At 35.4% G+C, this 13,248-nt stretch overlaps 1 protein-coding gene across 1 annotated transcript in view; it reads left to right on the forward strand.

Moving 5' to 3' along the window:
* The window catches only part of LOC124353584 (unconventional myosin-IXb), a 133,601-nt gene extending 120,854 nt beyond the window's left edge, over positions 1–12,747 (forward strand). Inside the window, exons 14-19 of the mRNA XM_046803488.1 lie at positions 2,318–2,529; positions 4,063–4,267; positions 5,570–5,730; positions 8,044–8,231; positions 8,968–9,067; positions 11,002–12,747. Of these exons, the coding sequence (XP_046659444.1) occupies positions 2,318–2,529; positions 4,063–4,267; positions 5,570–5,730; positions 8,044–8,231; positions 8,968–9,067; positions 11,002–11,159 (1,024 nt within the window). The 3' untranslated portion in view covers positions 11,160–12,747. The remainder of the gene's footprint in view (positions 1–2,317; positions 2,530–4,062; positions 4,268–5,569; positions 5,731–8,043; positions 8,232–8,967; positions 9,068–11,001) is intronic.
* Positions 12,748–13,248: the final 501 nt, after the last annotated feature.

A 13,248-nucleotide genomic window follows, 5' to 3' on the forward strand; every position in this document is an offset into this window, starting at 1 on the left:
TTTTCAGTGTTGAGAACGAGTTTCAGGCTAGCTGATATCATTGCCTATGATCTCTACAGTCATGATTCTTGAGTGTGTAGCCTCAGATATCGGGTTAGCATGCTTCAATTTCCTATAATGTGAGAAATCTAAATTAAGTGGTGGACAATTTAAAAATGCATTTCGACCTTTTTGGGCACATTTGGAAGGTGTCTGACATCTGAGGAAAAGCTGTAAATTATGTTTATCCCCTTGAGCATAATACATTGGTAATGAAGAATGTAGGTTTTCACTAGAAATTATTTTTTTACAATAGCAATATTTATTACTATAGAATAAGTGAGAATTGCTAATCTTCTAAAAATACATATGTTTATAATATGTGACGTGTTATTCAATTAATTATCGATAAGTCATAAGTCATAAGTTCTTTATTGTCATTAAACATTACAAAAATGTGATAGACATAGTCAATTTGTAACAATAAGTTAGGCTATTACAATAATTTAAATGTATGAAACATAAGTAGCCTAAAATAATAGTCTATATAACAAGTAGGCCCTAGTTAAATTATAATATTATCAAACTTTAAAAAATCTTTTAAGTCATAAAAAGGGTTAGCAATTAACCATTTGTGAAATCTGACCTTAAATAGACTAAGAGGTAAGGACTTGGATGCAATATGTAGTTTATTGTACAACTTGAGGCCAACAACATTGTAACTATTTGTACTCTTACTTAATCTGCAAAGTGGGATTACTGCCTTAGACTGATTGCGAGTGTCATGATTGTGAACATCACTATGTACGGAAACTAAATTTGAGTTTTTTTTCACATTTACCACACAGACAAATATATACAGGTTTATCACAGTTAAAATTCTACTATCTACAAAAAGGGGTTTGCAATGAGCTTTGACTAGAGATTTGGTAACAATCCTAATGGCCTTCTTTTGAAGCAATAAAATATTATTTACATGACTGCTGTTTCCCCACAGGAGAACACCATAACATATCACAGAATGAAAAAAGGCAAAATAAACTATACGTAAATATTGTAATGGTAACATGGAAGAAAGACTCTTGAGCAAGTAAATTACTTTGGCTAACTTTGTGCACATTGATTCTATTTGGGGAGTCCAAGTTAACTTATTATCTACTATTATTCCTAATATTTTAATTTCTGTGATGGATTCAATATGGCCTAGGCTTACACTATTTTTTAAGCTACATAAAAGATTTTGGGTTTTGCCCTGATTCAGTGTTAAACTGTTTGCTGCAAACCAATCTACTGCTTGCTTCATGGTGTTTTCTACTACTAATGAAAGACTATTTACATCACTGTCAACACTTAAAAAAGTAGTGTCGTCCGCAAACATAGCGGTAAAGGATCGACTAATATTATTTGGCAGATCATTCATAATCAAAAGAAACAATGTTGGGCCTAATATAGATCCCTGAGGCACACCTTCATTTACCTCAACTTTTTTAGATTGATCCTTACCATTATCTACATATTGCGACCTTCCAAGTAAGTACGATTTAAAGAAATCTAATTGGTGACCACAAACACCATAATAATTAAGTTTCTCCAAAAGAATCTGGTGGTCAATACAGTCAAACGCCTTACTCAGATCACAAGCTGTGATCTGAGCAAGGCGTCCGTCTTCGAAAGCCTGTAACATTTTTGAAATTAAGGACTCAAGGGCATCAACTGTCGATCTATTTTTACGGAAACCAAATTGTGAGTTTGAAAAAATATCATTCTCACTTAAAAAGGTACACAATTGCCTATGTACAACATGTTCTATGATTTTACCAATACAAGGCACAAGAGATACAGGACGGTAGTTACAGACCTGGTTTCTGTCATTCTTCTTGAACACCGGCACAACTCTGGACACTTTCTGTGAAGTAGGAAACACACCCTCTTTAAGGCAAGCGTTTATGCACAGCATAAGAGGCAGCATTATTAGTACTCAAACAGCAAAGAAGCAGAATAAGACATTGATAAAGAAAAGGAGTTGACCTACATACAACACATACACCATGACCAAATGGAAAATTTAAAAAAATTCTCGCACAAAGGGAATTGTAGTAAATTTTCTAAACAAGCAATAGGTTAACTAGATTTTATTACCATTGATAAAATATAAAGAAACAATCATTTGACAATGGATACAAATGAAAAATTCTAACTACCTTAATTTGTAATCTGCTTTTTTTAAAATATCTCTTTCTCTATATCAAATTTCTATTGTTTATTTTACGAGTTATATTCAATCATAATTATTCAACTTACTCTTGATAGTTAATAAGTAGGATCTTATGTCTGACAGATTGAATGGTGACGAGCCGGTATCCACTCTGACTCAAGACTTCCACACGCGACTGGACAACTTGCTGCGTACCCTGGTCCACGCTCGGCCTCACTTTGTGCGCTGCCTGAGAGCCAATGCGGCCGAAGTGCCTGGGAGATTCGACAAGGCCACAGTTATGAAGCAGATCCGTTCCCTACAAGTACTGGAAACTGTCAATCTAATGGCTGGAGGTAGGTCATTGTTGAAATGCTTTTCATTTATTACAGCCTGGAAGAAGACTGCAGGTCACAAGGATTAAAACAAATGAATGAAACAACAGAAATTCTCTGCTTGGGTTGCAACTCATTAAATTTTGAATTAAAATCAACACAGTTTGATGACACAATTCAAAGTTCGTAATTCTTTGTCTTAGACTCATAATTAAAATTAAGCACTGATACCAACTCTTGCAAAGTAAAACCCAAAATAGTAATAAAGTTGTTCAACATAAAATCACAGACTTGTATGAAAGAAATGTATCTTACTAGTCCTTGGAAAAGGTAATTGATTTATTAACCCAGATTAAAGGAAGAACTTAAGATTATTGTGAAAACTATGTGTAGTTAATAAATATACATAACATCACTTAACATCCACCATTGCAGTGGCTTTCGTAGAACAAAACAGAGCAGATAGATCCATACCACAACAACCTACCATATTGTTAACATGGTGTATGTTTGTTCAAAGCAAGTGTTATATCCATCTGATGCCAATGACTGAAGCTATTCCTTGCTCAATTGCTTTGGAAGTGTACACTTTAACAGCTTTTGGTTGGATCCTAAAAGTTTTTATAAGATTTAGCATGGGACTATTTATAATCTTGTAGCTTGAGTGCAGGCCACCATGGCTTATCATTTATCTGCATCTTCTAGTTGGAGTGTACGTTGAAGCAAGTTCATAGAATGTTTTGGCTTTTTAAATGGGGACAGTGTAGGCAGATGCAGATGGTTGAGCCAGAGTGGTGGCCTGCCTCTCAAGGCTCTCTGAATCCTCCACTGGCTTCTTAATGTATATTAAATCCAAACTCACCAATACCAGATCCTGTTGATGTCCCCACAGGTCTTGTTGGTTTGGGAGTTTAAACTAACCAAAACCTTTCACAATCAGTAAATTCCTTGTACACTACAATTCGGGATAGAATCCTTATCAATGCTCAGGACCTGAAAACAGCTGAGACACCTCATTTCCTTTGTTGGTGGATAGCATTTGGAATCTGTTCTTGGTGGATAACATTTGGAATCTGTTCTTGGTGGAAACACTTTCCTGAAGTCCTGTATATGTGATCTCCAACATTGCTGCCTAAATCAGGTGCCAAGTACAAACATCCTCGCTGTCATTAGTTGTTTGCCTCAGAGGCATAGTTTCTTCTTTATCTGGGATCTGGTTATTTGGGATGAGATTCTTTCCTCTTAAGATCCCTCGCTCACTTGCACCTGGTCTTGACAACCTTACCAACATGCAGTGGGATGTTCAATCTAGCTCTTAGATCTCTGTTTGCTTCCCTGGCACTAACTAACTAAACTTCAAGAATTAGTTCATTTGATTTTTATTGTGTTGAAATCCAAAATCACATGTACAGTGAAGATAATCATGGTAAACTGAAATCAAGATGGCCCCATCCAAAAATCAGTACTGGATCCGTCCTTGATTGTATGTTGGTGCCAATGTCCAAAGCATATAACTTTTCAAAATTGTTTACTACAGAAGAAAATTGTTTGTAGGTTACCCCCATCGCATGAGGTTCAAGGCTTTCAACTCTCGCTACCGACTGCTGGCACCATTCAGTAAGTTACGGCGTTGTGAGGAGAAGACGATGGAGGATTGTCGGCTGATCTTGACGTGTCTCGACGAGAAGCAGGACCTCAAACAGCCAGCGAGCCAGGTCAGCACCAGCTGGGCATTTGGCAAGCGGCACATCTTTCTTAGGTAAGTCTTTACTCCTTAGTATAGATAGATTAGCTATATGTACTATCGGTCACTACAATCATATCACTTAACATAAATAATGAATTAACCCGTTTTAAGGCCGACACATTTTTTTGTGATGTGCTAAAAATACTATCCTCCTAAATGCCGGTCTACTAAAAAGGCCAAGGCATTTTCAGCCTCAGAGTAGAGTTTTACAGAAAAAAATCATATTGTTATTTCTGGTTGAAAATTAACAATTATTTTTTGATTCTGTTCACTACTAATTGATCTTTTAAGGAAAAAATATTTTACTTCTTTTAAAAAATAAACAAATTTTAAGCATATGTTTTGTATTATTTTTTTAAGTTTGACAAAACGTAATAAATACTAAACTTAATATTACACTATATTCACATATATATAGTCATAAAATAGACTTAATACATAGTCAATGTACCAATTTTGAAGTGCCTACCTTTATTAGATGTGGCCGATCTCTTAAAAGTTAACACTGCTCCTGATTTACGGCAAAGTCTTCTGAAATGTCCTCCTGTCTTCCTTACTGAGTCTCTCATCATCAAAATGAAAGTGAAAAGCAATAGAAATTTAAACTATCACAAAAAACTTAATAAAAAAAGTTATTGAACACTGTTTACAATTACATAGTCTACATTTAAAGTAAACAATGGTGTTCACCAAAACAGAGGGTGTATACCTCTTTTGTACTTTTTACAATTATATCTGCTGCTTTTTCTGGAGACACCAGCAGCTGTGCTGGTATTATTAGCGTGTTTTCACTGGTTGGGGATCTTTTGTGTTTTCTTCTACTCATAATGTACTTATTTTTAGACGGAACTGTAAAAGAACTAACTTAAGAACACAAAACATACTAACTTCGTAGCAGCCGAACAAAGCAGTACATGTTAACCTTAACCTCTGCAAAAAGTTGTTTATGCCAGAGTAGCAACTGCATAGAGGTTAAAAAAAAGTAAAATTGATTTCTCTATTGCATATACAGTTTGGTACAAGAATCTCGAATTTCATAGCATTTGGAACTATAGCTAGCCAGTAATATAGGAAACAGTTGACGGATATATATTACGGCCATTAGGCCTTAAAAGCGTTAAATTTAAATCTATTTTGAAATTCCCATTATTCTTATTAATATTTTCTGAATCCAAAATCAGATTACTGTGAAATTGTTACAGTGAAAGAATTTCAGATCAGTAAACAGCCAAGAATATTTAATTTATTACATATTTTAGAATAATATTAATGTTATTACTGAAAGGTAGCAAAATGATATTTGTATTTTGACAGTGAGGGAGTGAGACAGCAACTAGAGAGTGTACGATGGGAAACCCGCCACGTGGCAGCAGTGTTGATACAGTCCACATGGCGGGGCTGGCGGCTGCGGCGACGGTGGCCCACCCTAAAACGTAACCTGGAGCTACATCAAGCATCTAACGGCAACAGTGTCGGTCAGTGATAATGAACATTAGTTTTCTTTAAGGATAAGGAAGGAAAATATGATGAAGGTGTTTCGGTCAATATATGAGTGGTACAGTAAGTTCAGAAAAGCTGTATAATAAACAGCTTAGATAGATCTTTTATTTGAAACTTTTATTTGTCAGCACGAGCAGTAAGCCGCCCTTAGTCATGATAAAACACTTTTAATATAAACATACACATACTCTTATAGAGAACATATTTATACACTACACATATGTCCATGCATGGGCAGATATATGCTGGCAAATTTAGACATAGGAAATAAGAACTGGAAGCTAAATATTATTAAAGTACAAATAAAGTAAAGTAAAGTGTTTTATTTTACCAGGCAAAGTTAAGATGAAGAATCCTCCACAGTAATCAAACAAAAAAGTACAATAGTTTGTTAGTTTATTTTAGTTTTATATGTTTTCATTGGTAAATGGTAATTTGCGTACTGCCCATCAGTTGTTGTCCGCGAATAAACTCTGCAGACTTATGGTAATGAGTGAAAATAAGTAGTATGGAAAATACAGACTGTAGCATAAATATTTTTAATAAAACGGTAATTATTTATTCTATCTACGTCTTTTCATACACAAAATACGATGAAAACACGTTTAAGAAATCGTTAATTTGTGTTCTACTGATCCACTGTTGTCCGTGAATAGACTCATCTGAAGATTTGGGTTTCACCTTTATACGAGGGCCAATCAAAAAGTATCCTACCTTTTGGTGCAACGTAAAACTGAAGTTACCTGAAAAAAGCTGGCGTTAATTTTCTTCAAAATAAGCACCCTGAGAAGCAACACGATTCCAGCGACGTTTCCACTTCTGGAAGCAGTCTTGAAAATCACTTTTCGGCATCGCCATGAGATCAGCCGTTGTTTTTTTCATAATTGCTTCTCGACTTTCAAATCTGGTGCCTTTCAATGGTTTTTTGAGGTGGGGGAAGAGCCAAAAAAATCGTATGGAGCCATATCTGGAGAGTACGGAGGCTGAGGAACTTGCGGAGTGCCGTGTTTTGCCAAAAAAGTTTGAATGAGCTGGGAAGAATGAGCTGGCACATTGTCGTGGTGTAGCCGCCAATTTTGAGACGCCCACAAGTCAGGTCTTTTGCGGCGAATCGCATCTCGGAGACGACGTTGGACACTTAAATAGTACTGTGCATTCACAGTTTGACCCTCAGGGGCATATTCATGGTGCACAACTCCACGGTGGTCGAAGAAAACAGTAAGCATCACTTTGACATTGCTTCGAACTTGCCTTGCTTTTTTTTGGCCGAGGATCCTGGGGAGACTGCCATTGTGATGACTGAAATTTGGTCTCAGGGTCATATCCATAGACCCAACTTTCGTCTCCAGTTATTATCGATGTCAAAAAGTCCGCATCATCCTCACAACATTGCAGCATGTCCTCGGCAACATCCAATCGCCGTTGCTTCTGCTCATCTGTCAGCAATTTTGGCACAAATTTTGCGGCTACCCGGCGCAATCCCAAGTCATCCGTTAAAATTGCTTCAGCTGATCCGAAACTGACATCTAAATCAGTACTTACTTCCTCCACAGTCATTCGACGATTTTCACAGATCAAAACTTTTGCTTTCTCGATGATTTCCGGAGTTCGACTTGTTTTTTGGTCGGCCCGAACGCACGTCACTTTCTGCCGAGGTTCGACCACTTTTGAAACGGTTATACCACTCTTTAATCTGCGTAACACTCATTGCCTCATTTTCGAATGCTAGCTGAATTTTCCGAATGGTCTCACTTTGTTTTTCTCCGAGTTTCACGCAAAATTTAATGCAATAACGTTGTTCCACTTTTTCCGTCATCTTCACAGTTAGAGAAAACCGATACGCGCACTTGACTTATCAGTACATACTGACCCGTCTCCGGCGAACCAGTAGGGAGATCAAGATAAGACTCTGTACCTTTCCTTATCATAGTAGGAACTATTGTCGTAACAAATCTTATCTCATTATTGGCAGCAGAAGCCGCGATACACGACGAGGTCGGATACTTTTTTGATTGGACCTCGTATATCAGTGTCTGTGATATTGTAAAAATTTGACTTACCAAGAGTACTTTAGAGACTTCTGTTAATTTTATTCAATATTTTTTAATAAAAAAACTTTAAAAATTTTGGTATTAGAATAAAGGGAATACAGCTGCAGTATCGAATATCACAAATGACCCATCTCTAAGATGTATGTAATTGAGTAATTCCATAGATAGTATACATTGATGTTGGGGTGTATTGTTACAGAACTATTATTAATTCAATATTGATCTTGTGTATTGCAGGGGTGAATGTGCTGGGAAGGTCTAGTGCTGGTATTGCACCCGCTAGTTCCAACCCACCCGCTGTCGCAGGAGCAACATTGACGCGACCACGGCCACAGCCCATCGCTGGTACGCCCCCTCCTGACCCCAACGAGAAGTATGATCAGAAGATGATACAACAGACCTGTACGCTCTTCGGTTTGGATTTGGTAAATAAAAGCAAATTACTAACTAGCCTAGTGAACTTAGGTCCGATTCCCACTTAACAAAAACATTTACAGGATATGTGGTTCATGGCCAAAGTATTAGATAACGTGTGTGAGTAAAGATTGAAATCAGGAGTGTGGAATTCCACATGATTTACTCAAGCAGGGTTTCTAGCAGTCCGGAATTTGTATTAAAGTCATGAGAAGCGGAGTATAATATAAATTTTGCATTAAAAGTTTGGAAAAGAATTTGAAGTCATTCATAAGGCAGTAGGCAAATAATCTGTTACTTTCTGGGTTATGTTCCGGTTTCAGGAAAAGTGAACGATGGATGATGATACCCTTTTATATATATCCAGATTCAAATGTGTTGTTATCATTTGTTATTTACCATCATCATACTCGTAAGTCCTGTAATTTCCGTAATAGTTGCTCCCAGAACATGCTGACTACTCAGCAATATCACTCAGAAAAGTGTTACATTTATAGATTATTTTATATAAAGTTTTAGGGTTTTGAATTTAAGGGAAGGGTTAATTAAATGTATACGTCGAGTTTAGCTCTAGTTTACCTTCCGCTTACTGCAGCATCTGAAATCTGACTGCTGAATGGGAGCTAAACTCAATATTTACGTTATCATAATTGCTAGACACCCTGTAAAGTGTAAAACTAATTTTAGCTGTAAACCTTTTTTAAGAGTTCCCTTTGGAAGTTGGTAAAGTAACATAACTATTTGCAGGAACGACCGCCTCCGGTGCCCCCTAGTCGCCCTTACACTGTCGCTGGCAACACCAAGCTTGGATACCCTCAAACCAGAATTATGAAGATGCCATTTCCAGGTTAGTATTCATCACAATCTTAAAAAAAATTCTTTCTTCATAACGAAATAAAAAATTTAATCCACATATTGCCTTATGTTATGCTAACTAATGTGATAAGGTTCAGTCTCCTTTTCAAAATTTAATAAATACTGACTTGAAAAAATCTTTATCAACACCATGTGAAATTAATGGAAAAAAGTATTAACGCATTGTCAATACACAGAAACTTGCAATATGAATTCTTATAAAATAAAGGTTTTTTATGTGCTTTTATCTCCTCTTTAAGACCCATGGGCATGTCAGTGTGGAGTGCGCATTGACTCGTTAGCATCCCATTGGCGCGCCAACGCATCTTGACGTAAGCGTTCAGTAAAATTATCCGTATATTATTTACCAGTAAAATTTTTATTATTTTATAGGCCACTTATTTTACCAAATACGTAAAGCATAGACTTCATATTTTGTCAGTCTGTGATTGATAAATCACTAAGTGAGGTATCCGCACTTGAAATACATCGTAAGGATGGTTGTGTGGTCTAAAGCACTATTCTCAGACGTGGGAGCTAGCCTTGGAGTCACAGGTTCGATTTAATGCACCTGTGTTAGGGATTTTTGCAGTCTGGTGTACACTTATGAGAGTCACTGGTCTGTAGTGGGAGGGCCCACCTTAAATTAATAGTGGCCAGCTCGGGTGGAAGTTGATGGGATCGGTGATTTTCTTATATAAGTGTACCAGACCCAAAACACCCGTTTTCATTTTTTGCCTTCACTATTAAAAAAAGCATTTTATTTATGTTTATTTTATAGGCATTTATTATTGCTGATGCAGTAAGCATAATAAATAAAAGCATAATAATGGCTTTTAAGATTAAAAAAAAACACCATACATTCATATTGTCTAAAATGGCTTTTTATCACCTGCCGGTACACTGATAGTTGGAACTTGTACAATCTACTCTCTTGTGTATACAAGTTTCAGTACTTTTGTAAAGTTTGCGAGGATAATACGTTTCTTAAATAAGTAGTTATTTCTGTAACATTCATAATTTAACCCTTTGCGCTCGAAAGGCCAGCAGCACTGGCCACACCAAGTTCTGCCATAGTTTGTCCTCGCAACTCGTATGGCCAGCACAGATGGCCGCACTACTTTCATTGACAGCTCAGCGGCCATATTTGTTGTTTACCTCTTCAGATCGGAATTATTTTTCAAAGTCCTCCATGTTATTTGCATGGCAGTTTAAAATGTTTAGTGAAGAAATTAAAAGTAATTTAAAATTTATTTTTAATGAATCTTTCTAATACAAAGATAAACATACATTTGGGAAATTTAACTCCGATACGTATATTGTTAAAAAGATATGTAAATAAAATATTATAAAGAGGGCATTTATAGTCATGTTATACTCAGACATGAACTATTTTACATTTTCTAAGCCTTTACATTTTTTTACGGAATAAAACTTTAAAAATATACACCTATGTGTAGTCAAGAATAGTTAGCAAACATCTTCTAATAAAATTTTCTAAGTTTCTATGCCTTCTATCACTTCAGTGTATAGGCCCACTACACGTCATTCGTCTTATTTGCACAGCCAATGTTTTGAAAAGAATTATAGGCTAATTAAAATGTACTACTTTACCTACAATACTTTAAAAAACAGCTGCTTGATAGGTTTCAGCACTCCCCATTCATTAAAAAACAAAGAGAATATTAGAAAATAACTGCTATGTTTGGTGGCCAGTGGCCTTACGAGCTATGAACGTATATAACTTGGCCAGTACAACTGCACATACGAGCCGAGATAACATTACGGCAAAAAGTAATTCACGCTTTCAACAAAATGGCAGTGGCCACTAGAGCTTCAAGGACAAATTATAAATAATGCCTTCGAGTGCCTAGGGTTTTAAGGGTAGAGGGAAAACAGATAGAATGAGGCTGTTATGTGTTGCAGAGGATGGGACAGGAGAAGTATCGCTACTGAAGGGTGACACAGTGGTGGTGGTGGGGGCCTCCCCCCGACGGGGGCACCTCGTCGTGGAACACTGCAACCACAGTCTTCACGTGCCATTCCAGTTTCTGGAGCTAAAACCCAGCTCCATCAGCATCTAGCAGGTATCACGCAGACGCAGATTTGCTACTCAGAGCAGAACACATCCAAAGATTCGTCAGTGCCGTTCCATAACGCAGATCACAGACTCAGGACCTAACGGTCCCGTGAATCTCATAGTTAGATGGAAATCAAAACAAGTAGCTTTAACCAGTGAGTGAGAGACTCTAGATATTCAGCCCAGCACAGATTGTAACATGTTTCCTATATCATGCCCATCAAGTCATCATAGTTTTACTCATAGAATATTTTCCATAAAAATAGTACAAAGTTATCTTGTTACACTATGTCCAAGGACAACATGCAATATTTTGTGGTATTTTATAGATTTTATTAGTTTGTACATAATACAGGTCTTGAGAGTGTTTACGTTTTATAAGTCAAAGTAAAACATAAAACTGAATATAAGATCTATGTTAAGTTTATTTAATTACATAAAATAATTAGTTGTATAAGGTTAATCGTTTGAAACTGTCTAAATTTTTAATTGTATTTTCTGTTGAAGTTATTAAGTTGAGGTAATATCGTTAGTGCATGTACTAAATGGACATGTTTTATTTTGTTTAGGGTAATTTTGAAATACATAAATAAGCTGGACTGAGTTGAACTACAAGTATAACATTGAGTACTTACCCTTAAATCTTTAGTTCTTTTCAAAAATGCTAGTTTTTTATAATTTTTAAAACATTACTATTCAGTTAATATATTTGATAACAATAAATAACTTACATTGATGAAATTCTTTTACTTTCTTTGTTCTAGGGATACTAAAGTTTGTAAGACTTGTATTAGAAATTTAGGTTTGAACAAACAATTAAAATATTCTTTTATAAAATATAACTTAAATGTTACAAAACAATTTTATTTCAAACTAAATATTTTAAACATATTTATCCTTTACATATTTGTCCTTTGTTTGTAGTTTGTTTTTGACGATGAAAGGAACAGGAATTTTCCAGACATTTGCCATTGTTCAGTGATACGAAAAAAAATCAGTAAGACCCTGTGTACAAAGTGTTACTAATTTTTTTGTATCACTGAATGATACAAATGTCTGGAAAAATCCTGTTTCCTTCAATATTTATTGTAATATTTAACATGTTTTATGTGCACATAACAACTATTCGTACCTTCTCACGGACATGTTACTAGTGGGTACTTTGTATTTGTTTGTAAACGATTATGTCAGGTAACAACATACAAACACACACAGCCAAAAGCTTCTACATTTTAAACGGACATTAAAAGTTAGCAAAATCTCTTCAGAAATAGCCTTTGCATTATAATTATACTGTAAGCATCAATTGATGTTCACTGTAATGTTTTAAACGTGATCTGCACTCAAAAGTGTTAATAATAATAATATTATCATCATTTTGAATTATTACGGATTAATCTGTAAAATCTGTAGAGAGCCCTTTTGAATCAAGTAAGCGTTTTAAAAATATTAGCTATTTGCATTCCATAACTTTTTAAAAATTGTTTCTCTGTATTTAAGTAACAGGGTTGTAAATTTAAAAAAAATTAAAATCTGCCATATTGGAATGCAATGGCATACCAAGCTGGTCCATGAACGAGGCTGGGATATTTATAATTTTTTGTACATATTTTGAACTTTACAGCATTTCTTTCACCAGTCTTCAGTGATTAAGAAATCTTTTGGGATTTATTTACATGTAAATGATATCGTAACCTTTTGGGGTCCATTTGTTCCCCACTGGGTTGACTCACCAAGTCCAATTAATTTTAAATGATAAATTGAATACACTCTTGTTTTTTTTTTCAGGAAGAACCTTATACCATTCTTGTAAAAAGTTAAGTAATGCAAAATAAAATCTGTATTCATTATTTTTTTCATAAAGTAAAAATACATTTTTGTTCAGGTTTTTTTACCTACCTTATTTCTTTCTGAGTTAAACCTGTAAAAGGAAGTACCCATAGAAGTATTATTCATGTTCTAAATGCATACATAATTAAAATCATGGCTTAAGAAACATGTCATATAAAAATATAAAATGTACTACATGTACCACTTATCTGATTCAGTAAAATACCCACTTTTTAGCTTATGAAAGTATGTAATACTAATTA

Source organism: Homalodisca vitripennis, chromosome 2 (assembly GCF_021130785.1).
Source record: "Homalodisca vitripennis isolate AUS2020 chromosome 2, UT_GWSS_2.1, whole genome shotgun sequence".
Taxonomy (NCBI): domain Eukaryota; kingdom Metazoa; phylum Arthropoda; class Insecta; order Hemiptera; family Cicadellidae; genus Homalodisca; species Homalodisca vitripennis.